The sequence below is a fragment of the Sebastes fasciatus genome, chromosome 1 (assembly GCF_043250625.1).
Source record: "Sebastes fasciatus isolate fSebFas1 chromosome 1, fSebFas1.pri, whole genome shotgun sequence".
In the NCBI taxonomy this organism is placed as follows: Eukaryota; Metazoa; Chordata; class Actinopteri; order Perciformes; family Sebastidae; genus Sebastes; species Sebastes fasciatus.
In genome coordinates this window covers 16,786,249-16,812,111 of record NC_133795.1, presented here as the reverse complement: position 1 = coordinate 16,812,111, position 25,863 = coordinate 16,786,249, and the positions used below count along the sequence as shown (strand labels likewise).

Genomic DNA, 25,863 nt, shown 5'->3' with positions numbered 1-25,863 from the left:
GCAACCAGGAAATAAACTGGGACACATTTAGTATGTTTACGTTTAAAAATTGTGTCAAGGGCTTAAATATTGTATATTCGTGACATCACAAATGGACAGAAATCCTGACAGCTTGTTTCAAATGCAGAGTTTCTGAATACGGGCTGTGTGTGTATTTCCCTGTGGATTGAGTGTTTCGATACTTTCACAGTATTTATATAGAACTTAAGCCTGCTTTATAATAAAAAACTTTTTTATAATATGGGACCTTTACGGGTATGATAAAAGTCTTGCTAAACTGATAAACAATCACCTCAAAGGTCTATTTATAAGCTGTTCTGGAGCTTTCAATCATATCACCTGTATAATAATTCCATTATGTACACAAACACTTTTCGCACAGTTAAAGGCTTTATTTGTTTACCTATAGCCTAAAGAATAACTTATTTGCCTCTTAATCACAGTGCTAAATTAATCTTTAGAAGCTCCACCCAGTTTCATCCTCACATAAAACACAAGGGGCACAGCTGTACAACCTCCTCCTCCCTAGAAATTATTCCCAACCTGAGCTCGACCACAGCAGCATCAATTCACCTCCAGGGACTATTTGAAAAACACATCTGTAAAAGGTAGGTAGAAATACTTGCTATTAGATGCCTTGCTGACAAATGGTTACAGTTTTTATTTTTTTATTTAACCTTTATTTAACCAGGTAGTACTCATTGAGATTAAGAATCTCTTTTGCAAGAGAGACCTGGCCAAGACATCAGCATTTAAACATACATTAAAGTTTCAGACGCCACAACATAAAACAAATGCAAAATAAATACATAGCATAATATCATACAAAACACATTAAAATCAAGTGTGTGAAGCCAACGTTAATGTGAAAATATTCAGAAACACAGACAGCTCCTGATTGACTCTGCTTCTAGGTCTTTCATTAATGTGTTAAATTCATCAAAAGTATTCAGTAATTACTTCGTCAGATTCGTCAGTTTTAATTTAATAGATAACTTCTAACTAAAGAAACCTTTCTTCAGAATGAAAAGTACCAAGGAAAAGTTTTCAGATCAATTTTGTTTTAAAAATGTTTTGAGTCTGTTTTTTTTAATCCCCACCAGCCTGATTCTTATTTTTATAAATTTGTAACTTTATTTATTTTTTTACATTTATTTTTAAATATATTAATTTATTTATGTATTTATGCATTTATTGACAGCCCCCTCATTTGCACAATGCAGAAATGCATAAGAAAAGAATACAAAAATAAATACGTTTTTTTGTTGTTGTTTTTTTTATCCCCACCAGCCTGTTTCTCTGAACTCTTCCACGACCCAGAAACACAATGTGTCCTCTGAACGACAGTACCTTTAATGATGAGGACGTGGAGAGAGATGAGAGTCTGGCCAGGCTGGAGATCTCTCTGCTCAGCATCATCTTCATCAGCGCCACCGTCCTCAACTCCTCGCTGCTGCTGGTCCTCTGGAGACAACGCAAACAGATGTCCCGCATGCGCGTCTTCGTCTTCCACCTGTGTCTCGCGGATCTCGTGGTCGCGTTCTTCCAGGTGTGTCCGCAGCTCATGTGGGACATCACGGACAGGTTCGTGGGACCGGACCTCGTGTGTCGCCTGGTGAAGTACTTCCAGGTCCTCGGCATGTTTTCCTCCACCTACATGATCGTGGTGATGACAGTCGACCGATATCAGGCTGTCTGCAACCCGATGGTGAAGTTCCAGAGGACGAGCACCAGACTCAACATCCCAGTGTGCATTGCGTGGGGGGTTTCTCTGCTGGGCAGCTTGCCTCAGGTGTTTATCTTCTCACAGGTCGAGGTTGCACCAGGTGTGTTTGACTGCTGGGCCAACTTCATCCAGCCGTGGGGGCTGCAGACCTACATCACCTGGACCACGCTGGTCATCTTTATTCTACCTGTCATCACAGTTGTTGTTTGCCAAGTGCGCATCTGCAGAGCCATCCAGATCAACCTGTACCAGAAGACTCAACAGCAGAAGGGCACCGTGGGTCTCCCTGCAGTGCTATCATCCAGAGCCAGTGGTGTGGCCGGCATGTCCAAGGCCAGGGTGAAGACCCTGAAGATGACGGTGGTCATCGTGCTGGCTTATATTGTCTGCTGGGCTCCTTTCTTCACTGTCCAGCTTTGGTCCGCCTGGGACACAAATGCACCAAAAGAAAGTAAGTCATTATGTAGCTATTTTCTGTCTGATGCTCAGTTTGATGTGGATATTTGTTTTTTATTATTATTTTACTGTATAGCTTATTTTGGTAAAGCTATCCGAAAAAGTGCGCTTTTACGCACAAAACCTATTCAGAGGGCTGTCTGTGAAGGACAAGAACAGTCTAAATAGTATAGTCAAAGTGTTCTCCAAGATTAGTGGAGTTCAGCAGAAGGACTTGGGCACAATCTGGGAGAAACAGGTGGCTGAAAGAGCAAAACAAATGATCAGCCAACCAGATCACATTCTTTCGGCTGAATTCTCTCTGATGCCTTCAGGACGACGTTATAATGTGCCCTCAAGGAGAACAAATCATTACTCCAAGTCCTTTATCCCTTCTGATGTTAAGTAATTTGCTGTCATTTGCTGTTAAGTGCATTAAGTGAAACTACCAGCACACTGTAGTGATGATCATTGTTGGCTAACTTCAGGAACTGCACAGTACCAAAAGGGCAGGAGGCTTCTTGTTAAACGTCAGATTATATTTTAGATGGTGATTGATAAATGTGTTTTATGAAGAGCTTGTAATTTGAATTTGAGTAAACAGGCTAAAAACAACCAGATAGCACAGTATTTTACAAAAATGATGCTGCAGTTGAAAATTTCAAAGATCCTCAGGAGAAGATACTTGTTTTCAACATGAGAGCTTACTATCAAAAGCGTAGTTAAGGCAAAAAGTCAAACCTCAAACCAAAACACTGGTCTTCAATGTACTTTTTGACATTGAATACCGTTGTTGAACATTTTGCTCAGTGACAATAAACTAAGAAACTGACATTTACAGTCACAATAGGACTATTGTTTGAATAATGCTGAAGCAGCAAATGTTAAATGACTGTTATTTAGAGGAACTTTAAGATATGTTTTTCTTATATATTGTTTCTTTTTTTAGGTGTCTTTTATTGCCATAATCCTATGTATTTATATGGTTCTTATTGTAACTTGTCCCTCCAACTGCCCCATGCCTTTAATATGTTTCATTTGACTTATTGGTTGTCTGTTGTATGTATGGATGTATGGACTGGGGAATGCTACAAATGAATTGCCCCCTTGGGGATAAATAAAGTTGTCTGAACTGAACTGAACTGAACTGACAATGACGTTTCGCACTTCTGTCATTCCAGCTGCGACTTTCACCATCCTGATGTTGCTGGCCAGTCTGAACAGCTGTGCCAACCCCTGCATTTACCTTCTGTTCAGCAGCCAGGTTCCCAAGAGGCTGGTGGCTCTGATCCTGCAGTGCCAGCGGCACCAAGACGGCAAGGATTCAATCCACGAAGAGGTCAGCACGTTGTACATGAGCTTCAGAAACGTGTCTGAGGCCAAATGAGGGCGACGCGTTACAATCTGGGAAAAAGAAGCCGGTTGGAGCTGAATCTGATGAGCTCTCTCTGCGTTTGAACGACTGTTTCTCCTGAACAGGAGACATGATGGAGATGAGACATCTGTCAGGGTCTCTGACATATGAAGACATGGTGTGTGTCATGGAAGCATTCACCAAAAGCAAACCTGAAAGGGTGGTAATGAGTGAGAACTGTGCTCCAGATGTTGTTGGATGTTTACAAGAGCAAGTGGTGTTTTGTTGCACTGAAGGGCAAGTGAAGAAACAATCAATATGGACTCTGTCTGTTAAAGAACTGGTGTGGATCTTCACATTATTATTATGACTGTGACAGTTTTGATGTGATATAAAAAAAAATATTCCTCAAGCTGGATTTGGACTTCAGGTACACTTTTGCCTTAAATAATCCAGTTGTGTTGTTATTTTGTGTATCAGGAAAACTGGTATTTTATGGAAATTTTGAGCAAAATGTCACTAATTATACCACAATATATCACATTATACCACAGTCCTTTTGAGATGAGCTCAGAGACCTTAAGGGATAAGATATACTGTATCGATATGGAGGATGGAACCTGCCAAAATAAATTAAAAAAAATAATTAAATAAATAAATAAATGACTCGACAAATAAATAAATATGCCATTGAATGTACCGAAATAATATTCAAAATAAATGTTGGTATTAATTAATTGATAAAGTGTGACTTAAATTGATATTTCTGTTTTAATTTGCTTCTTTATGTATTAATCCCACTATCTATCTTCTCTTCTATTTAATTTCCCCTCATATTTTTTTATTTTTTATTTTGGTAGGTTATGTCCTCCCTATATCTACCATATATAGCTTTATTTTCCAAAGAGACAGCTATTACAGAGTGAAAGCAAGAACAATTGTTTTTTCATGAAGAAGAAAAAAAGCTGTTGTAACATTACTGTATTTAAAGTGTGTGAAATACATTTGTCACATCTAAATATAAATGTTCTCTGTGGTGAATAACTGTTTTTAAATCACACACTGAGTGACTGTGTTTGTAAACTACTGTTTAGGCTGCAACCAACTAAAGTAAAGGTGGAATAAAAGTTAAATTCTCACAACTACTTTGTATTCTTACTTGTATACAAGTACATATTTTGAACCCACTAATGACAAAGATCATAATATTCAAAGACTATTTCGTTAAAAGGTAGTTTGCAATGAGCCACCTGAGGTTCATTCGTATGATCCTCACTTGCATGCATGTTTCCATTTATATTCCAGTTGTTAGTATGTAATGAACAGATGTTAGCCAGATTTAAACCTGGTGTTTGTCAAACATGGCATGTGTATGATCTGCTGGTCAACAGCGCTTTCTCACAGTGAAGGAGCAGCATACCAAAAGGCTGACACAGCCTGGAAAATATCACATAATACACACAGGTGTTATTTATAACTACACCCAGGTAAGTACAAGGCCTTAATTTACTTTCAGCCATTATTTTGGACAATTAGGAAACCAAAATGCTTCATCATTAGACCAGACTGTCATTAGTGTCTGTTGCCTGTGTTATATTGGGAGTATGTGCAACGCTGGAAGCCAACTATGGAGCCGTGGAAAGGTTTTTAGTCAGTGTAACTATGGCAACAGTTTCTTCATAATCAATACTTTGAACTTCATGACCTTCAGCTGGAGTTTGTAAACAGCTTTGACCCTATCCAGCAGTTAATCTCATTGTGTGTGATGGTATTGTCATTTTGTCAATCTTGTTATGTGTCTCCTGTTTTAGGTGCCGCTTAGAATTAGTTTCCTCTAAATAACTTTGCAGCATCTTATTATTATTATTAACCACACGCCCAAATACTGAGCAGCATATACTGAAACAACATGTTGTGCAGATTTAGTTGAGGATTTTTTGTGTCACTTTTTGTAGCTTCCTGCTGCTGAGGAATTCCTTTTGGTTATCTCTCTCTCTAAAGTCAGAGTCCGTGTTTGCTTTTAGCCCTGGAGAGGTAAAGACTGGTAAATCTCTGAACTGCTCAAGGACACTTCAGCGGGGCAGATGTTTGCCAATGAGAGTGCTTGAACCATATCCTGCTGTTGGAGAGCAACAAACTACATTACCCAGCATTTTGTTTCCAACATCATTGTTAATCTATCTCCTGTTGCAGTAATGTTGTACAGTATTATAGAGGATGGAACCTGCCAAAATATAATGAATAAATAAATAAATTACTTGATAAAATAAGTCATTAAATTTGGTAAATATTAAAAATAAATATAGCCATTAATTAATTGATAAAATGTGACATAGATTGATATTCCTTTTTAAATTTTAATCAAATTCTTTATTTATTTATCTTTGTATTAATAATTGTATTATAATTCTGTTTAATTTTCCCTTTAATTTATTTATGTATTTATTTTTATTAATTTGTAACTTTATTTATTTTTGCATTTATTATTTATTTATTTTTTGCACTTATTTTTTTATATTTATTTTTAAATGTATGTATTTATTTATGTAATTATTGACAGCCCCCTCATTTGCTTAATGCAGAAATGCATAAGAATACAGAAATAAATAAGTTTGGGGAAATAAATGAGGGGTGAAATGCAAAGGGCAATCATGCATAAATAAATAAATATATAAATAAATACGTACATTTAAAAATAAATATAAAATAAATAAAAAAAATAAGTGCAAATATAAATAATCAAATAAAATATAAATGCAAAAATAAATGAATAAATAAAAAAGATATGCAAAAATGTATAAATACTTTTTAAAATTGATAGAAATAAATACATAAACAAATAAAAGGGAAAATTAAACAGAATAGTAAATAAATTATGGAATTAATACAAAGATAAATGAAGCAGCAAATTAAAATAAGCAAATAATTAATGGCTACATTTATTTTTATTATTACTTTTTCTATATTTAATGACATATTCATTTATTTATTGAGCAATTTATTTATTTATTTTTTATTCTGGCAGGTTCCGTCCTCCATAGAGGAAGGACTGTCCTCTTGTGAATAAAATGAAGTCAAAGTTTAATGATCCACTCTCGCAAAGACAGTCACCTCTTACAAGAAGCATCTGTAAGCATACACAAATTAATTCAAATATTTATAATAATTTATCATTTTGATAACTGATTTGTTGTTTCATTTATCAAGCAAAAATCCAAAACATCCACTGGTTCCAGGCAGTTTATTGAGTGGGAGGATTTTCTGCTTTTCCGGGATTTTTTCAGGACAATAGATCAAAGAAAGATTTGAAGACTTCCCCTTGGGTTCTGGGAAATTGTGATAGCCATCTTTTTTAAACTAAACATGAATTGAAAAAATGATTGAAAGATTGAAATACTAGACTTAACAGCTTTCAGTGAGTAAAAGTTCAAGGTTAAGCACCTTTTTAACAGAAGACATGAAGAACACAAGAAAGCAACTTTACTGGAGAGAAGCAGAAAGACAACAACTGCCACAAAACATGTGAGGAGTATTTTAGATATCAGATAATGAGAATTCATATGTTGCATCATGTCCCAACCCTCGTCAACACTATAAATGTTGTTCTCGGAGGGTTCCTCTCGTGGTCGCCTCTCATTAGACTCCCACTGTGCGAGCATATTAATGATCCTCTGCCCACATGTATCTGCACGAAAGATTAATACTATTCAAACTCATTATATGCAGAGTCAGACACATTAAAGCACACAAACACAATGAAGGCACGTGTCCATTTGCCTAAAGATGTGAAGATTTACAAAGTCAAGGATGACATCATACAACCTTTTCACACACACACACACACACACACACACACACACACACACACACACACACACACACACAGGTGTTGTCAAATTGACGCCTCTTGATGCACTCTCTGCTGAAACATGTAAATCAGTCAACAGTCACAGGATTACTGCATGTTTATTTAACTCTGTGGTACACTGAACGTCATGGGAAAAACAAGCAGAGACCTTTTTGGAACCAGGCCATTGATTTCTTCTTCAGTGAAGCATCCATTTTATTGTTGGAGGTGAATGAAAGGCTGACAGCCTGGCGAACACTCAATCAGCAATTTTGCAGAGAATATAATACATTTTTTTTACCTGTTACCTGTTATTCTCAGGGTGAAAACCTTTCCTCTATGACACAAAATAATATGATACTGTTGAAGGGTCCAGCAGAGAATTATAAATAAGATTTAAAATGTGAATGCAATTTGAGAAATTCGGGCACATTTCTGAGGAAGTTCACATTTTCTGATTCAGGGGAACTCCACCGATTTAACACATTCAACTCAAGGACTTTGGGAGTACGACTGTGAAACAAGTTGCCCCGTGTGGCTCCAGAGGGAGCTGCGTCAAGTCTCATAAATTGATAAGGTGATGTCACTGGAGTCAGTGTCGATTGAAGACAACAAGTTTAGCACGGCCCTGGTTCCCTCGACAGAAAGACAATTTTTCCATTGGATTTTGGATTATTGCAAAAAAAGAAAAGCTCTGTGGCAAACACACGTTTATGATACATACACGTTTTGTTCAGCAAGATAATCACTACAAATGAACACCACTTCTATGAATTTTGAAGCGTGAATGCAATCGCCAGAGTGCTATCAAAATGCTAACATAAGGCTATAAACAAACTACACCACGGTTGTATGAACGTGGGTATAAACAACGGGGCTGTAAAGGCGGACGAGTCGGCGTGATGACATTTAGTACTCCCAATTTGGCCACCTGTTAGCAATCAACTGTTTAAAGACACGTAAAAGCTTCAAAATTCATGAGTGGGGTATTTACTGACGAATCTCTTAAGCTTATGTCAGACATCTGACTAAAAACCCATTGACTTCCAGACGAAGGAACCAAAAGTACTAAAATGTTAACTAATTTCTTGGTTTTAGGAAAGTGGAAATTTTCTGAAAGCTTCGAGTTCACAACTTATGATGTTTTTGTTGACTTGTCAGAAATGGCGGAGGCCATGGAAGTAACATTTTTGGTACATAATAAGTGAATATATTGTAATTTTAGTCGTATATTGTAATTCTTCGGAATTGTATAATATATCCGAGGAAAATGTTGATATTCCCAACGACCTCATCTTTTTCCTCTGTCATTATGCCTTTGTATTTACGGCATTATGTTACCCACTTGCTAGCTTGTTAAACTGTTTGCCTCTGTGGCTTCTAGATGTTGACAGTAACATTAATATTGCCGTTGCTTAGCAGCAGTGTTCTCACGACTTAACCACTTGAATGCCAAACATATTGTCTACGCGACTGACCATGTTGTAAAAACGAGCTCACAAGTTTCATTTGAAGGCACCAATATTCCTGTAGCACTCTACTGTCAGCGGTCGTGTTGCATTGTGGGTAATGTAGGCGGCAAGTTTTGACAAGGAATAAAAGAGATGACATCTCTGCTTCTTCTGCATCGATTTTTATAAAAAAAATAAAAAAATAAATGTGCATCATGAGTCCTACAGTGTTTTAGGGGTGCAATGTTAAATCGGTGGAGTACTCTTTTAAGGGAAGACTACAAAAATAAAAGAGTAATTTAAAAACAAGCTCTGCATGAAACCACAAAGTCAAGTTATTTCCTCACAGACTGTCGATGCAACTCAGAACTGTAAACCCATATGACATCATGCTTAGGCCGTAAAAATAACAAATAATCATTTGTATATTGAAAGCCATCACCCTTTAACGAGAAGTTAGGATTTTTAGAATTACGCTAATTTGCTTTAATGCCGAAGATTATGTGACAAGATCGAGATACCACTCTCATATCTGTATATCTAAATATGAAGCTACAGCCAGCAGCTGGTCAGCTTAGCTCATTACACGGCTTTGTTGAATACTCGATTCTGATTGGTCAATTACGGCAATCTATGGTCTGTTATTTCTTTATAGCAGACCGTTGCTATGGACACAGTTCTGATCTCCGTACACAGCGAGCAGCGGAAGCAATAAAATAATTTTTAAAACTAAATAATTCTTAAATCAATAGTTTGTGTCAAATGATCGATTTCTCATTTAGCTGTGTAATAAGCAGGATAATGTACAGCAAGCGTGTCATTATTGCAGAATGAACCTCTTTAGGGTGATTCTAGACTGCTCACCATGTCAGGGTTCATTTGGCAATAATGACCCGCTCGCTGTACATTATCCCTCATTTAGCATAAAGACTGGAAACGGAGGGAAACAGCGAGCCTGACAATGTCCAAAGGTAAAAAGCTAGGCTAAGCTAAGCAGCTGCTGGTGGTAGCTTGATATATATCTGAAAGATATGAGAGCATTATACCGGTATATATCTTCTCCTATAACTCTTGCAAAAAGCAAATAGGCATATTTCCCAAAATTTCAAACTACTCCTTTATGAAAATATCCCAAAACATTAAATTAGGCAGACCAACATCTTCACAATCGAAATGATTCCTTATTGCGATCAATGACTTTGCTTACTGATGAAAAGATTACTGTGTTTCCAAACAATTCTCTGATATGTTGATGTGAAATAAGAGTCAGATTCTGCGAGTAGAACACTAGGTGTATTACACAACAAATGCTTCAACTACCTCTTATGTACAGCTACATTTATACAAACGTGAGCCAGCACCTTGCAACAAAATCGCAAGAAGTAAAATCCTGAAAACTGTGACACTACAAACCAAAAAAAACAACCCATTTAATTAAATCTCTAAATCACTTTCATCATTTACAATCTTTCATTCACGTCTGTGGTTTCATCAAACTTATCAAAAGACACTGAGCTGGGGCGTAGGCACACCATTTTTTCAACGTGCCACACAACATGAACAAACTAAATGAAGACGGGTAAATGATCCTCTCACTCTCTTGTGTTAATTAGCTTTAACCTTTTTAAAAAAAACAGTCCTCCATTAGGCACCAAGACATCTTTGATTTTCACTCACTTGTTTCCTGAAGCACATCATCTGACAGGACAATGAGCCCTCTTTGAATAGAAAACACACACCGATTATATCCAGTATATCACTCATTGTTGTTATTGTCACCTCAGTTTTTTTTGTTTATTGCATAAAAAACTGGTGTGATAATAAAAAACACATGATGAGTATGTTAAATTACTTTCCAATCTTCTTGCATACAAAAATACAACCAATTTACTTCCATGATTCAAAATATCCCCTTTAGCGACAGATCTACACATACAGGAGTGCACTTTCATTTCCCTCCACTGACCTACGGCAGCTTGAAATAACATCAGAAAACACATCTGAGAAAGGATCTGAATGCTGAAAGTGAACTTATAGTATCTGGTTGGTTTTTACAACAGATTAAAGTGGCTGACTCTGCCAATGATATCTCCATCTCGACTGCATTCAGTCAAACTCTCCATCATACAGAGGAAAGGAGGGAAATTATGCAACACACTTTAGTGTTTGTGTGTCTGCAGCTACGAAGGAATCAGCTGGACAGGTGTGCAGATCAGCTGCATGCTAAGATGCTACGTGTCAATCTGTTCTTCTCTATTTCTTTCTCCCTTTATCACAACGCACTTAGTCGTCTAGCTGCTGCTGCCTCCACCTCTCAAGGACCTTTAAGAACAATCACTACCTCCATCCTGCTCTAGTTTGCCCTCAGAGTGCCATTTGAAGGCCCACTGACCTTTCCACTAATATGATGGATTTACTGCCAAGGGTGACAGGCGGTGTGTGATGCATTGATTACTAAAAGTAATTGCAGCCAGAGAATGCATGAAGATCCAGGCTTGGGTGGGGGGGGGGGGGTTGCAGGTTGTTGTTGTTTTTTTTTAACGGTAACTGATGGTCCGACGTCACAGGCAGAAGAGGCGAGAGCCCTCTCTCCCCTCCTCCACCTCGCCCTGGGGGATACGTGGGAGCATAGCTGAACGGGTCAGACCCCAGAAACGAGGTGGAGACAAGTCCTTCTTGACGGCTGTGAACTTCCAACCCATGTGAGACCCGCAGGTTCGGCACTGAGCAATCGTCCAGGCGTACCTGAGAGCAAAGAGAGAGGACAACATTTGAGGACATTTGTTTGTAACATTTGATCTGTTATGTTCATTTTGAAGGTTCATACTTGTGATGTGATGTTCAAAAAACACTATTTTTCTCATACTGGCAGTGCTGTAGCACCTCTTTTCACCCTCTGGCAGGTATTATGCAAATGTGTTACTTGGTGACATCACCACATTACAGAAGAAAAAGCTGGACTTCAAGCAAGGCGTTTCAGGCAGTTCAGGAGCAGAGTAACTTTGGCGTGAAATTTGGGCTTTGTAACTTTACAGACATTTTACACGCACAAAAAAACTATATAACACACTAAAGGAAAGGGAAAGGCACAAAAGCTTAATAGGTCCTCTTTAACATAACATCTACTCTTTCTCCCTCATTGAAAAATTCAGAATCAATGAATATGCACATATTGTTAATTAAAAAAAGTTTAGGTATTGGAGACAAGATGTCTCCTACTTCACTGAAAAGTCCATTCTCAGCGTATTTGCTCTGGAGGATTCACGTTTCCTCGTCACACTTGTGTACAGTAAGTTGCATATTGGACCACGATTGGCTTGTTGTGATGTCACAAATACACGTCTTGTGCCCGGGCTACACTGCCTGTGTGTGCAGCTAAGTCTCTTCTAGAGATTTGAGGTCTCGCCTATTATTTCTGTGTGCCGTGTGCGGTTCACAGCACAAATAGACAGTGAAAATTATCTTTTGCTATATTGACATCATACCAGCAACATTACTACAGTATCAAAGCCTCTATCTGTAGAATATGTCATAGACATGAAAAAAGTAAATATTTGTTTTGAACAGGTCAATTTAGTTCAGTTTAATTCTTAAGTGATAAATCAAATATGTCACAGTCCATATCAGCAACACAAATTCACAGCTCATCTTCTGAGATCTCTGTTATGAATGCATTATGTGTTTTATTAGAAGAGCAGTTTGATTTGAAACAGACAACCTCGGGGAGGTTTCACTCCCCAGCTGCTCTCTAACAAGATCACCAACAAGAGACGCTCTAATCAAAATGTCTCACATTTATAAAGATGCATTTATGAAAGCACTGAAAGGCTCAGTGAGGGGCCTGAGTCAATCTATTCACTAGTCTGAGGGAGAAGCCAGGAGTATAGCAAAGTTACCCTGGAAACCAGCTGTGCAGTGTGGATGGCCTGCCGACCAGGTTGAGGTTGTTAGCTTTGTAGACAGTCAGGGTTTCATGGACGTAACCGTGAGGGTTTACGTATGCAGCCATGGGGCCGTACAGGGACAAGCTGCAGGGAGAGGAGAGGCACGTGGATTATGTTAGTAAACGGTTCAGCCAAAAACATCAGAATGGTTCTTTTAAAGAAAGAATAAAAAAGCCAGAAACTGATTAGAAACTCCATTAAAAGGTATAAAGGGAGCCAAACAATGAGTTCATCATCACATATTGTTCAAATTCTAACACAGCAGTGTTTCCACAGACACCACATCTTGTGCGTCAAGGTGGATTCTGTGCATAAAATGTGTATAATGTAAACAGTACAGTCATGACCACTCTGGAGCATGGGTATAAGAGAACATCAATACATTTGAGTATCGTAGTATTATGTTTTGTGATACTGTAGTGATTTTTAATTAATAGCTTACATCCAAAGATTCGTGGCAGACACTGGCTCAGATTACACAAAAAGTAGTGCTATGATGTTGGATGTTACAGAGACTGGGATAAATTCAAAAGCAGATCCCACTGTTCTGACTGCACAGATTATACTGTATGTGTTGCCTTGCTTACAGTATTGCAACACGTAAGGATAATGTACAGCGAGCCGGTCATTGTTGTGAAATAAACCCCTACAGGGCGATGCAAGACCCCGACGCGAAGCGGATTATTTCACAACAATGACCCGCTAGCTGTATATTATCCCGCTTATTACATGGCTAGTTACTAATTTGACACAAAAACGGTCCACCAGAGCCCGAGACCAGAGCTGCGTCTATAGCAACGATCTGTTATACATAGCAACGGTCTGTTATAAAGAAATAACAGACCAAAGAATGCTGTGATTGACCAATCAGAATCAAGTATTCAACAAAACTGTGAAATAAATCGCAATATCGTAACCCCTGTATCATGATACGTATCGTATCGCCAGATTCTTGCCAATAAACAGCCCTATTCTAGAGTAAAATTGTATATTTCAGAATTGGACGCAGAATATATATAAAATTAGCACACGGGGTGGACATATTTTTGAGGTAGTTAATTCAGGTTTAAACAACTTAAGGTTTAAAAAATCTAAACGTACTTTTCATCAGTGGCTTGAAATGAGTCCAGTCTTAATGAGTCTTAGCGTCGTTCTTATGGAAAAAAAACAACACAGAAACTACAAAGCTAAGACATTTATTTTCCATAAGGATGGAAAATTTTGTTTTCAACTTTCAGCTCTACCAGATAAATATTTAGGTCCTTGCAGACAATAAACCACAAAAAAGAGCCACATTTTGGATCAGTTCCTCAAGTAGCCATATACTTTACTCCAGCTCTGGTTTGGGTCCCTAAGTGCATTAGCTACATATGTAGTTTTGTTAGTCAGAGGAAGTGTCTAACTTCAGAAATCATATTAAACACATAATCATTCATTCACTCAGACTATCTGGATGTCCTCAGACAAAACAGTTAATGCACTTTTCCCCTAAACATAGAGCGAGGCTCTGGACAGTTTCATTGGTTCGTGTTTGACTCTTGGACAAACACATTAACTATCATCACACATCATAGGCAGTTATGAAATTACATTATATAACAGCGTGTGTTTGAGTGAGTGAGTGTGCAGGGCCACTTTTGTTCATGATGTAGCCACAGACTTGATGCAACCTCCACACACAGAGTCAAATCAGTGCTTACTTTGACATGTTGAAATTACAGTAATTACTGTGATGAAGGTAAATACAAAAATAAAAGAAATAATAAATGGGAGCAGTTTTGTTCCCGGTAGAGTACCAAAGTCAAACTGCTTTAATGTATTTTTTACATTAACCTCAACTGCTACAGGGGAGAAATCATTTGTTTCTATAAAAACTTAAAAGTAAAAAGCAGCCTAAAATTTAACATTTGTTTTTCAATAAATTTAAAAAGACACGCAGCCTACTAATATCATTAACGGTAAAAGTAGGAGCAACAAGCAGAAATGCACCAATTTCCAATTTTTTAAAAGTCTGCTGATTCTGATTTTCTTTCTTTCTAAGAACTATAATTGACAGCATACACAAACATTTTTGTAACTTTTCTTTCGTCAAAAAAAATCGATCGGTGCATCTCTATCAACAAACACTTCGAAGACAGAAATTTGTGCATCTATGTGTTTAAAAATGTTAAAGCTCCATTTAAGTGATATTTTTAACTGCTGAATCAAATGACCTCTGATGTTGCTGATTAGACTGGATGCAGCTTTCAGACAGTTTCTTGTTCTGGTTACCTGACTGGCAGGTGAAGAAAGTGCAACATCCACTTTAATATCCACAGTGATGAATTATGTCTCTCAAACAAATGTCAATGTAAAGTTTATATTAACACTGTGCTGAAAAACATTTGTAATAGCCGAGCCACAACATGCAGAAGCACTGACCTGAAGATCTCATTTTTTGTGGTGATTTCTGTGTCCGTGCACTGCTTACAGCACAGGGACGTGCACTGAGGAGGAGAGAGAATAAAGGGTTAAAATCATGTATACATGTCAGACGTTGTCAATGCAAAGTCTTCTAATTACTGAGACTCATTCAGGATGCTATAATAATCCACCCCAGCCTTTATGCTGCCACAAGAACCACTAGCTGGATGACACGAGTTCAGGTCTACAGCGTGTGACCAGCGACACTCTCTGCATTAAGGAGGATTATTATCCTTAATCAGACAGGAAGGAAAGAGCAAATAAGAGATAATAGACGGGCACATTAAAGAAGCACTTTACACATCCGGTGACATTCAGTGTGTGTGTGTGTGTGTGTGTGTGTGTGTGCGCTCCCTTCCTCACCCAGGAATATCTGTAATTTCTGTCATTACATGATTCAAATATAAATGATACTAAAGATAGATAGATAGATAGATAGATAGATAGATAGATAGATAGATAGATAGATAGATAGATAGATAGATAGATAGATAGATACTTTATTGATCCCGAGGGAAGTTCAAGTTTCCAGCATCACAGTTCCATGGTGCAAACATATTAGTAAAAAGGCACAAGTAATACAGAGTATAACAAATATACCAGATATAAAAAATAACATGAGATGAAGAAACTGTTAAAAATGAATATAATGCAGGGTAACAACTGAGATACGAGATTATTAAAAAGGTGAATATAGTGCAGAAAGTGATATAGTGCTGTGTAATAAAATATAGGAGATATAGATATTAAGAAATGTCAAATATGGAATATAATGCGGGGTAAGAACTGAGGTAGAGAGCTTTTTTTTTTTTAAATAGACTAAAGTGGCACATCTTACATAATAAGTTGATCATGAAAGCTAATGATTACGGCCAAAATGTTAATTGTCATTAAGGTAAATCCCATTATAGCGCACCCAAAAGAACCACATTCAAACCACGAGACATTACAGTGTGAGTTCACAATCAACCAGTGTTTAGATGGTTGATACATTTAGCTGGAGGCCTAATAAGTAATATGGTTGTGTCATGGTCTCTACCTCTCTCCGAGCCTCTCCTTATGTTTCCTCTGTGTTCCCTGCCCTCTCGTAGTGTCCCTGTGTGTCCGTCTGTGTGTGGGCGTGGATACGCCTGCTCCTGAACTCTGGAAGCTGGCACACCTGAATCTCATCATCCATCAACCCTGGCTTTCCTCCAAGTCTTCGTCAGATCGTTCCGTCTACTACAGCGGTAGCTACGGTCTCAGGCCTTACAATTCCTGTTTTTTTTGTCTCTTTGTTTAAACTCTGCTTCCTTGTGCTCAGATCAACCTCTGCCTGCCAGTCTGTTGCCCACCTGCTTACTCTCAGCCGTCAAACCCAGCTCCTTGCTCCTGTTAATTCCGTCACTGGATCAGCCCCAAGAACACTCACCCTCTGCCTCGCCTGTCTGCCGTTGTTTCCTCTCAGTAAACCCAAGTCTGAAATAACAATAATAATTTGTACCTGCTTTCAGAGTCTGTGTGCTGCGTTCTGGGTTCACTCTACGCAGGTTGAAGATTTTGCCTGGCTGAGTTAAATGAACAGTGAAGGCCTCTACCTGTCTGGCCATCAAATTCACATTATTAGTAATATTTTTGTCAATATTATCTCGACAGAGATATTTTGGTACATTTTAATAATTGAGTTTGTCCATATCACTCCGCCTATTTTTTTTGTAATGTCCGGGGGCTTGACAATACTTTTCAAAAATGCAAACTGAATTTCAAGTTCCACGTATTAGTTTTGTGGTCGAAACCGGAGGGGTGGGTGCTATGCTTCCACGACGACGCTGTCAGCTGTAACCATCGTATGAGCGCAGTGCAGGGGTTGCGGCCATGAGCTAGCCAGTGAGGCACGCTCACATGCAATGAAAGTATGCGTGGCCGGCCCGGCTATGTCAACAAAGCAAGGAGAAGCTTGGATCACTACACACACAGAGCAAGAGCGACTTTATCGGGTAGATATTACTCCTCTATATCTTTACATAGCTAATAGTTGTTTGATGCTTTGTATAAAATATGGATTTTAGAGGAGAGGTGAGGCAGACAAGATGAAGTGAGAACTGCTTCAACACGGTCTACAACCTCTTGTCTGGGTCCAACCTGCTCTTCAGAACAAATATACCCTTTCAGACGACTCATGAACATCAATATTTAGAAAGGAAAATTAACAATAAGCCTTAATATCCATTAATAATAATCTTCTGCTGTGTGAATGAAAGATGTTTTTTTAATAAATATCCACCAAACGAGTCTTTACAGGTCAAATGTGTCAAACAGCTAATGTCTACTGCATGTTTACTACCGATTGTTACGGGCGATAAAATTAAACTATCTTTCTCTTGGTTTATTATGTGAAGGCTTGGACTGAAATATTGCAGCAATAATACATCTGTCAGCCCTTGACAGGCATCGTTAAATATACCAAAGAACATCAGACGGAAAAACAGACACAGTCTGTGCAGAATGACGCAAGCAGGAACACCAGATCTTATCACAGCATGAGGGAGATGGTGGCTGCAGTGACAGAGGAGAACGGCCGAGGATGAGGGGTTAGTAGTGGTGACTTTTCCTTACCCGGTCCATGATGTCCAGCTCACAGCGAAGTCTCTGGATGGCACTGCCGATCTTCAGCAGCTGAAGCCGCAGAACGTCGTCTATGGGCAGACAGGCCGCCACTCTGTAGGAAAAGTCTGACAGAAACCAGACAGAAGGGGAAAGACGGGGATTAAAAGAAGGAAGGAAAGAAAGCACAAAGAACACAAACAAAGAGGCGTACGTGCGCATGTGCGTACGCGCCTGCAATCCGTCTGTAACACACTGAGCAGAGGCTGACCTACGGCGTTCGTAGGGAGAGAGTCGTCCTTCAGATTCTCGTCCCATTCATGGAGCTGTTTCTTCACTCTGTTCATGAGCGACTCCTGAGAGGTGAGACACAGGAAGCAGAGAAAACGTGGTTTACATTCACTCATATGTGATGTTTATATACTAGTATGGAGGAAATTCCATAAGTGCACGCAGGCTGCAGTACTCACAGAGTCGTAGAGTGCGTAGACCCAGGGTGGCCATGGCGTCAGATTGGCACAGTGAAACTTCCTCTGTAATGAACAACAGACGCACCATTAACTCAATACATCTTCATACAATGATAACTGAAGTACATTACCCAGTTTATCTTCCCTTCCCACATTGCTATTACTGACATACATATCATGGCCAAAAGTATGTGGACACCAAAAGCAAAATGTAGTTTAGCCACCAAAAAGAAAGGCTCACCTAAAAAAAATCAATATCAAATTAAGTGTACGCTACATTTAGAATAATTTCAGTTTTCTTTTTCATTAAACAATTAATTTTACCTTTCAGAACACGGTAGTTGCTGGTCTACCGCTGCCGCGATCAGTTAGTTTGTTTGTGTTATTGTATGACTTTGGTGAATCCCAACTAATCAATAAAATAAAATGATAACACAAACTAACTAACTGATCGAGGCAGCGGTAGACCAACAACTACCATGTTCTGCAAGGTCAAATTACAGGTTTTGTCAATGGAGTCTGGTTGATTTGGCGAGAGCATGGATAACAGCTTCAGTTTCCAGTAGGAAATATAGACTGTATAGCTGTTTCACAGCAAGGTAAATATTCTATATATAGCCTACACTTAAACTGATATTGGTTTTTTTTAGGTGGGCCTTTCTTTTAGGTTGCTAAAATACATTTTGCTGCTGCTCCCGTCCACTGCAGTACATTACTTTGTTTCCGTGCGGTAACTCCTGTTTGCTTCTCCAAACTGGGGGCGTGCCGACTGTCATCAAATGTAGGCAATACACTGACTATGGATAAGTGTGTCGTACAACCTCACCTCAACACTCATATGACATATCCGGTTCGGCCGGCTTCCTGCTGGCTGTATGCAGCTGTAATAATGGATATATTGGCTGTAATTCATCACTTTTATTATCTTATGATACACCCATGGGCTGTATGCTGTAAGCCTGTACCGTGGTGGATGTATTAACGTTTCTGTTCCCAAACAACTGGCTATCGGCCGGTAGCTAGTAGTGCTAGTAGCGTGACATAAACAGAATTTAATGGAGTTGTAGGCTATTTACTAACATGCAGGGCAAAATCACAGGACGCAACCTCTTCTACATCCATGGTCTGTGGTCTATTGTGCATCTATTTTGGAGGTCCTTGACGTGAAAAAGTTTGAGATTGCTCTCAAAATCTGTGTGCTGGATTTTTCTAACTTCCATTTATGTCCATCGCTCACTTTATGCTCCTCTGGGAAGCGGCCGGGCAAAAAAGTTGAATTAATAAATAAATAAATAAGTAAGTAAATAGTTATAATAGTGTGCATATTTATAGTATTTTTATTGTTCAACACAGGCCATTTCGGTAGAGACATTAAATATGACGATAGAATAGAAATAATTTAGTTTTACTTCTGTTCGGTACTTTGTAGGCGGACGTTTAACTGGGGTCCGATAGTCGCTTTCAGTCGAAAATGGCGAAGGCGTCGCTCTGCTGCTGGGCGCTGACGTTGCGATGGAACAAACAATTGATTTTCACTTCTTAGCAATATATGTTCTTTGTCTAGGCATCAACCACCTTCAACATGAGCAGAGGTCTAATCAGCAATCAGAGCCATAGTCCAAAATATGAAAGATATTGCCAAAAGAAAAGAATACAAAATGTAAATGGTTCCAGCTTTTCCTTGTCTTACATTGTAGTAAGTTGAATATCTTTGGATTTTAGACTGTTGGTCTGACAAAAATAGACATTTAGAGTAGTCACCTTGGACTCTGGGTAACTTGGACATTTTCACTATTTTCGGATGTTTTATAGACCAAACAATTAATCAATTGATTTAGAAAATCTATAATTTGATCATTATAGTTGCAGTCTTATTTCTTACTCCTGCACATACAGATACAGATACAGAGAGCTTTATTTATCCCCGAAGGGCAATTCAGTTTCTGCAGTCCACCGAAACATATACACACATTCATACTGCACAATCATCATTGACAGAGGGAACACAGTAGGTGGCATATGGGTAGGTGCAGAACAATAAAAGTACAAGATTAAAAATTAAAAATCTTCGCAATAAAAACAATGAATACAAGAATAAAAACGAGACGAGATAAAAGAATAACGGAATAAATAAATAATTAGAATAGAATAAAGTGCCAAGAGTATTTGCACATTGCAAATTGTATTCCAAGAATGTACCTAATGCAAACACAGACAACCGTTATGTGGTTAGTGCAAAATAATTGTACATTCAAAGTAAATAAAACACATGTGTACTACATGTACTCTAAGTGTCTGACCTGTTGGTAGTTATGCCACCAGCGCTGGGCCTGTTTGCAGCTCTGAGTCGGGGGTTTGGAGGAGGGGTGCATGTGGAGCCTGGAGAGGGGCGCTAGCTGCACGGCAGAGAGGGGATCTGGAAGGATTCGTTCTGGAAGGATCTGTACTTTGGCTTGCCTGATCCTGAGGAGACAAACGAAGGGAGACAATAACATCGGTCGTGGAAAAAAAACACAGGCAAGGAGAGAAATGTGAACGAGAGCAACAGAAGTGCGAGTGACACCAAGCAGATGAATAACAGATTAAACAAATGGTGTGCTGGCTGAATGCTATAAGGTGTATGACAGGATGTTTGTGAATCTGAGATGATCATAAAGAGGTGCTGTCTGTACTTTATCTCTTTTAGCAATAATAAATATTTCTCCAGCTCCACCTCACCCACTCAGTGAACTCCCTGGAGCTCAGACAAACAAACGTTCCCTAAGCAACAGCACATGCACGAGCAGGTGTAACCATGAACCAGAGCACACAACTAAAATGGCATTCAGTTCAATCCTGCCAAAAGACAATATGCAATGTTTAAGTTATATCTATTTAATGCATAAACAGCAAAGAAAATCCACAAAACTGCTGCCATAATGTTCAGCAATCCAAAATCTTTTTAGAGACGTTAGAGAGGAAGAGAAGTGTATTGAAATATACAGTATACGCTGTTTCAATATTCAGTACACGTGACCTCAGAGGACACAACGGCAGATTCCATTTAAGTGGCCAATAATTTCTGTTATATGCTTGTTGGGGTCATTTACAGTACAACAAAAGGTTAACAGGATTATGGCAACCAATTTATGTGCATTACACAACAGCAACTAAAGAAAGAGGGACATATGTCTGTATGAAGACACAGTTTTATGGACAGTAACTCTCAATGATTTCCTGAACAGTGGAGGATGTAAGTAGACATGATCTATAGTATGACCGTTAAACAACAGTTAAATAGGCAGCTCTTCACCATAGATGCTTCCATTGTTTACTGTGACAAAAGGAAGCACAACGGACGGGCTTTGCATTTTCTTGTTACCCACACAGACTATAAAAATTAAACCCTCTCGAGAGTATGTAAAAGGAAAACTAGAACAAAACCACAATGAACTCATCTTTAAAGAACAACTCACAGAAAAATCAGAGTGTGTACATTTACAGGAGTAACTCAACAAATACAATCGTCCGAAGCCGACTATGAGGTTCTCAGTGTACTTTTTGAAGATGACTATGAATAGTTAGTCTGCCCTCTAGCTGTGAACTTAGAGAGCACCACTTGAGTCATTTTGGAAAAAACAGTCCTGACCGTAACAGGCAAGATTTGGCTGGTCAAGAACTGATATCTGATGTGATGTCGGTTTCTTTGAGTAAATATGCATCACGTATGATGTATGTAAAAAAAACCTGACACCTCAAAGTTTGATTTCATTGTTTATATCGACTAAAAACATCTGAGGAAATTGAATATTTTCAATTTGTCATGCTTGCACTCAAAATGAATGTGAATACAGAGGCTGTTTAGGGTGAACACACACGTGTATATGATCCACTGATCTGCAGTCCACAGTGCTGCTGGTTTTCTATCTTATCAGGTGGTTGATAACAGATTATTTCATTCAGGTTATGAATCATTCCCTGCCTAGATGATTATGATGAAAACCTGCAGGGCTCTGAATCCTGCAAACAACCACAGGCTCACTCCATGTGAGGACCACAACCACAATGTTTATATCTTTATTCAAAGAGTGTAGCTCTCATTCAAATGTGCACATGCATTTAGCCCTGACCTTTGTTTATGAGGGAATTAAACTTACCCGTCTGCTTGAGTTCTTATCTCATGGACCTTGAACCTCTGCCTCCCCACAGCTTTCACTTTGACAGTTTCAATCCCATATTCCTGCTCTTCTCGGTAGGCATAGATTTCAGCTGTTGTCCCAAACTCTGCCTCCGGCTCGGCTGCATCACTGTAGGAAGCAGATAACAAACAAAACCATTAAAATTACACTCCAAAAATAATTAAAAATGATACTCCAGTGATTTAATATTGTACTTCTATGAGGCTGGGGGACTCAGAACAGACCTACAAAAACAATGGTAAAAACCGATGCAGCAGACATTTACTGACTTTCAGCGCCTCATTTGGGTCAAGCTCCAAAAACACTGGATCCTACATTTCCCATCATGCACGCTTTATGTTCAATGTATTGGTTGTTGTCGATTTTCAAATATTGATATTTTATTTTACTTCACAGGAAAATGTATTTTAGATAATGGAAAGACAAAAATATATATATGGGTGTCTTCTTTTTTCATGAGCTTTTAGACACGTAACAGAAGGGAAATGAAAAAGAGAACAAAGGGCGCCTGGGTTAGCTCAGTTGGTAGAGCGGGCGTCCATGTATTAAGGCTTGGTCCTGACCGCGGCGGCCCGGGTTCGAATCCGGCCTGTGGCCCTTTCCGCATCCACTCCCTCTCTCTCCCCCCTTTCAAGACTCTATCCACTGTCCTCAATAAAAATGGAAAATGCCCCCAAAAAAATAACTTTAAAAAAAAAAAAAAGAAAAAGAGAACAAAAGTAATGCAGAAGAAGACATAATGTAGATATTGAAGGAATGGCTTTTTTTCAATTTAACAACCTGGAAGATTTACCCAACATTTAATAACCACAGACTTAAGGTACAGTGTGTAGGATTTGGCGACATCTAGTGGTGTGTTTGCAGATTGCAACCAACTGAGTACCCCTCCGCTCACTCCTCCCTTTCCAAGACTGCGATTAACGTGAGCAGCTGAGTGCAGCACCGTGGAAACGCCATTTGACTCGCTCAGAGGTCATCCACAGGTACCACAGTTTTGCACTCTGCAACTCATGTTACTGCAGTTTCACAAGTGTGTCGAGAACTACAAAACAGTTTTCATAAGATAAATAGTACTCCTCATGACTAGTAAACACTTTAAACTGGTACGTCAAAGAAAGAAATGCTCTCTACTTTATCAGATCTGTCCAGTCTGTGATGGTCGACAATGGCTACAGATCCATTTGCATTTCTACTTACCTGTGTGCGAGCACAGCAAAGGTGCGGTCTTTCTGGATGACGCTTCGCATCATGCTGACCTCCTGCGGCCTGAACAGCTGCAGAGGCAGCGTCTGACCTGGCACCAGCATCACAGCTGTGTGTGGCAGCACAGGGATGGTCTGATAGCTGTCTTCATCGTGGACTGTACGGCCGTGAAATTCCTCCATGTCGGAACCCAGGTACTGCCACCACAAGGGTCAGAGTCAACACAACACAACAACAGCTGCAGAAAACTAACCACACAGCTCCCTGACAGATTAAACAAAACTATGGGAAGGTAAAATTACACGCTGTGGTGGGCTGGGGGGGCAGCACAACTAAGAGGGGCAACCTCAAGGCTGGACAAGCTGATCAGGCGGGCCTGCTCTGTGGTCGGCATGGAGCTCGACTCTCTGGTGACGCTGGCAGAGGAAAGAACACTCAACAGACTGCTGGCCATACTGGACAATGCCAGCCATCCTCTGCACGCTGTCATCACCAAACAGAGGTGCTGGTTTAGCGGCAGGCTGCTGCTCCCTAAGTGCTCCACAGACAGACTCAGGAAATCCTTTGTCTCCCGAGCCATCAAACTGTACAACACCTCTCTAGACAAAGGAGGACGGTCACACAGTGCACTTTCATAGACTAAGCTACTGGAGTTACCCTGCACTATACTCATTTTTAACAGTCTCTTCTGCACTATATTCACTTTTTTAATAGTCGTGTATCACAGCTGTTACCCTGCTTTATATTCAGTTTTAACCGTGTTATTCATCTCCTTGTATTTTTATATCTGGTATATTTTTTTGTACTTTGTAATTCTTCTTCTTCTTCTTCTTCTTCTTGGTCCTCTTGGCCCCCTTGGGAGCATAGGGCGTCCACCATGGATCTCCACCTCACTCTCTTCTGTGCAGTGGTCTTTGCTTCTTGCCAGGAGGTCCCGATCTTATCTAGCTCGTCGAGCGTGGACCGTCTCCAGTTGGTTTTTGGTCTCCCTGGCTTCCTCTTTCCTTGTGGGTTGTAGTCCAGAGCTTGTCTTGTTATGTTTGTTTCTTGTTTTCTGAGTGTATGCCCGATCCATCTCCACTTTCTCCTTTTGATTTCTTTGTTGATTCGCTCCTGGTTTGTCTGTTTCCACAGGTCTGTATTTGTAATTTTTTTCTGGGCCACCATATCCTCAGTAGTAAAATTAGTAGTACTTTGCACTGCTAACTTTTTTACTGCCTTTTTACTAACATGTAACATGTCACTATGGAACTGTGATGCTGGAAACTTGAATTTCCCTCTGGACCAATAAAGTTACTATCTATCTATCTATTTAGGGTTGACATGTCTATCTATCTCTCTATCTACCTACCTACCTATCTATGTATCTATCTATCTATGTATCTATCTATCTATCTATCTAGTGAACATGTAGAAATAGAAAGCATCACTCACAGCATGTGATGTGGGGAGACTGGGGTCAAAGGTGATGAGGGTGGGCTTCTCTGCATCCTCACTGTCTCGGTCCTCAGTCTCCATGTCATCTTCCTCCTCCTCTTCCTCATTGTCTGTCATGGCACAGCAAACACACAGGATCACAGTTACGTTAGTTAGCTCCTTTAATGTCTCCTAACTGCAACGTTATGATGTTAAAGAGTCTCTCTGGTGGTAATCATGAGTATAAGAGACAGCAGAGGTTGAGGATGTGATGTCTGACAGTGGCCTGTTGTTGGAGACAGGTTAGCTTAGCTTTAGCTGGCCGTTACCAGGGAGGCGGGATTAACGGTGTTCCGGTTGAACCACCGAGCAGAACCGACCAGTCAGTCGGTGAGTTAACGTGTTACCTGGTAGAAGATGTAACTGGTTGCCCATGTTGTCGTTGATGTTGTCTTCACCTCCTCCCCTCTCGTCAGCCATATCCTTGTGTTTACAATACTGACTCCTCTTCTTCTTCGGTGTCTTCTTCATCCTGCAGCTTCCGGGAGGATCCGGAGCGCCCCCTGGTGACGTCACTCCATTTCACACTGCGTTCAATTATTACACAGATTAAAATAGTCCACTGGGATTATGTTTTTGGTTGCTAAACTTTTTTCTGTCATGCTCTTCCCCTTTGAAGGCCACAATTAAAAAAAAAAAAAAAAAGATGTAATTTAACTTTTGTTTTACTACATGTTTTCCCCTTCTGCAGTGACTGTTCAATTCTCCCAGTTTGGAAACCACCTGGAAGCAC

General features: G+C 39.4%; 2 protein-coding genes across 3 annotated transcripts; one reads left to right on the top strand and one right to left on the bottom strand.

The window, feature by feature from the left end:
• The first annotated feature begins 487 nt into the window (after positions 1 to 487).
• On the top strand, positions 488 to 4,657 carry LOC141766779 (vasopressin V2 receptor-like). Its single transcript, XM_074633940.1, has 3 exons — positions 488 to 608; positions 1,321 to 2,177; positions 3,343 to 4,657. The coding sequence occupies exons 2-3, from the start codon at positions 1,328 to 1,330 to the stop codon at positions 3,546 to 3,548; spliced, it is 1,056 nt and encodes a 351-aa protein (XP_074490041.1). The 5' UTR covers positions 488 to 608; positions 1,321 to 1,327; the 3' UTR covers positions 3,549 to 4,657.
• Positions 4,658 to 7,532: 2,875 nt separating this feature from the next.
• On the bottom strand, positions 7,533 to 25,637 carry crbn (cereblon). 2 transcript variants are annotated; one of them, XM_074633915.1, is made up of 11 exons: positions 25,478 to 25,637; positions 25,089 to 25,201; positions 23,649 to 23,851; positions 22,410 to 22,559; positions 20,574 to 20,736; positions 18,274 to 18,336; positions 18,075 to 18,159; positions 17,816 to 17,931; positions 15,179 to 15,243; positions 12,710 to 12,841; positions 7,533 to 11,558 (listed from the first exon to the last, which is right to left on the bottom strand). In XM_074633915.1, exons 1-11 carry the CDS (start codon positions 25,599 to 25,601, stop codon positions 11,375 to 11,377), a joined length of 1,398 nt encoding a protein of 465 aa, XP_074490016.1. In that variant the 5' UTR covers positions 25,602 to 25,637; the 3' UTR covers positions 7,533 to 11,374. The 2 variants fall into 2 exon arrangements, with proteins under 2 accessions (XP_074490016.1, XP_074490022.1); XM_074633921.1 differs by lacking the exon at positions 7,533 to 11,558 and adding an exon at positions 16,704 to 16,797.
• Between the last annotated feature and the right edge of the window lie 226 nt (positions 25,638 to 25,863).

Bases quoted from the DNA above. Each gene is read 5' to 3' on its own strand.
- LOC141766779 (XM_074633940.1), top strand. From the start codon at position 1,328: ATGTGTCCTCTGAACGACAGTACCTTTAATGATGAGGACGTGGAGAGA. The intron at 2,178-3,342 runs GTAAGTCATTAT...CTGTCATTCCAG, and splicing joins CACAAATGCACCAAAAGAAA to CTGCGACTTTCACCATCCTG.
- crbn (XM_074633915.1), bottom strand. From the start codon at position 25,601: ATGAAGAAGACACCGAAGAAGAAGAGGAGTCAGTATTGTAAACACAAG. The intron at 17,932-18,074 runs GTCAGCCTCTGC...GGTTTCTGTCAG, and splicing joins TCTCCCTACGAACGCCGTAG to ACTTTTCCTACAGAGTGGCG. The intron at 11,559-12,709 runs GTAACTTTGCTA...CTTTGCTCTCAG, and splicing joins CTGCACAGCTGGTTTCCAGG to GTACGCCTGGACGATTGCTC.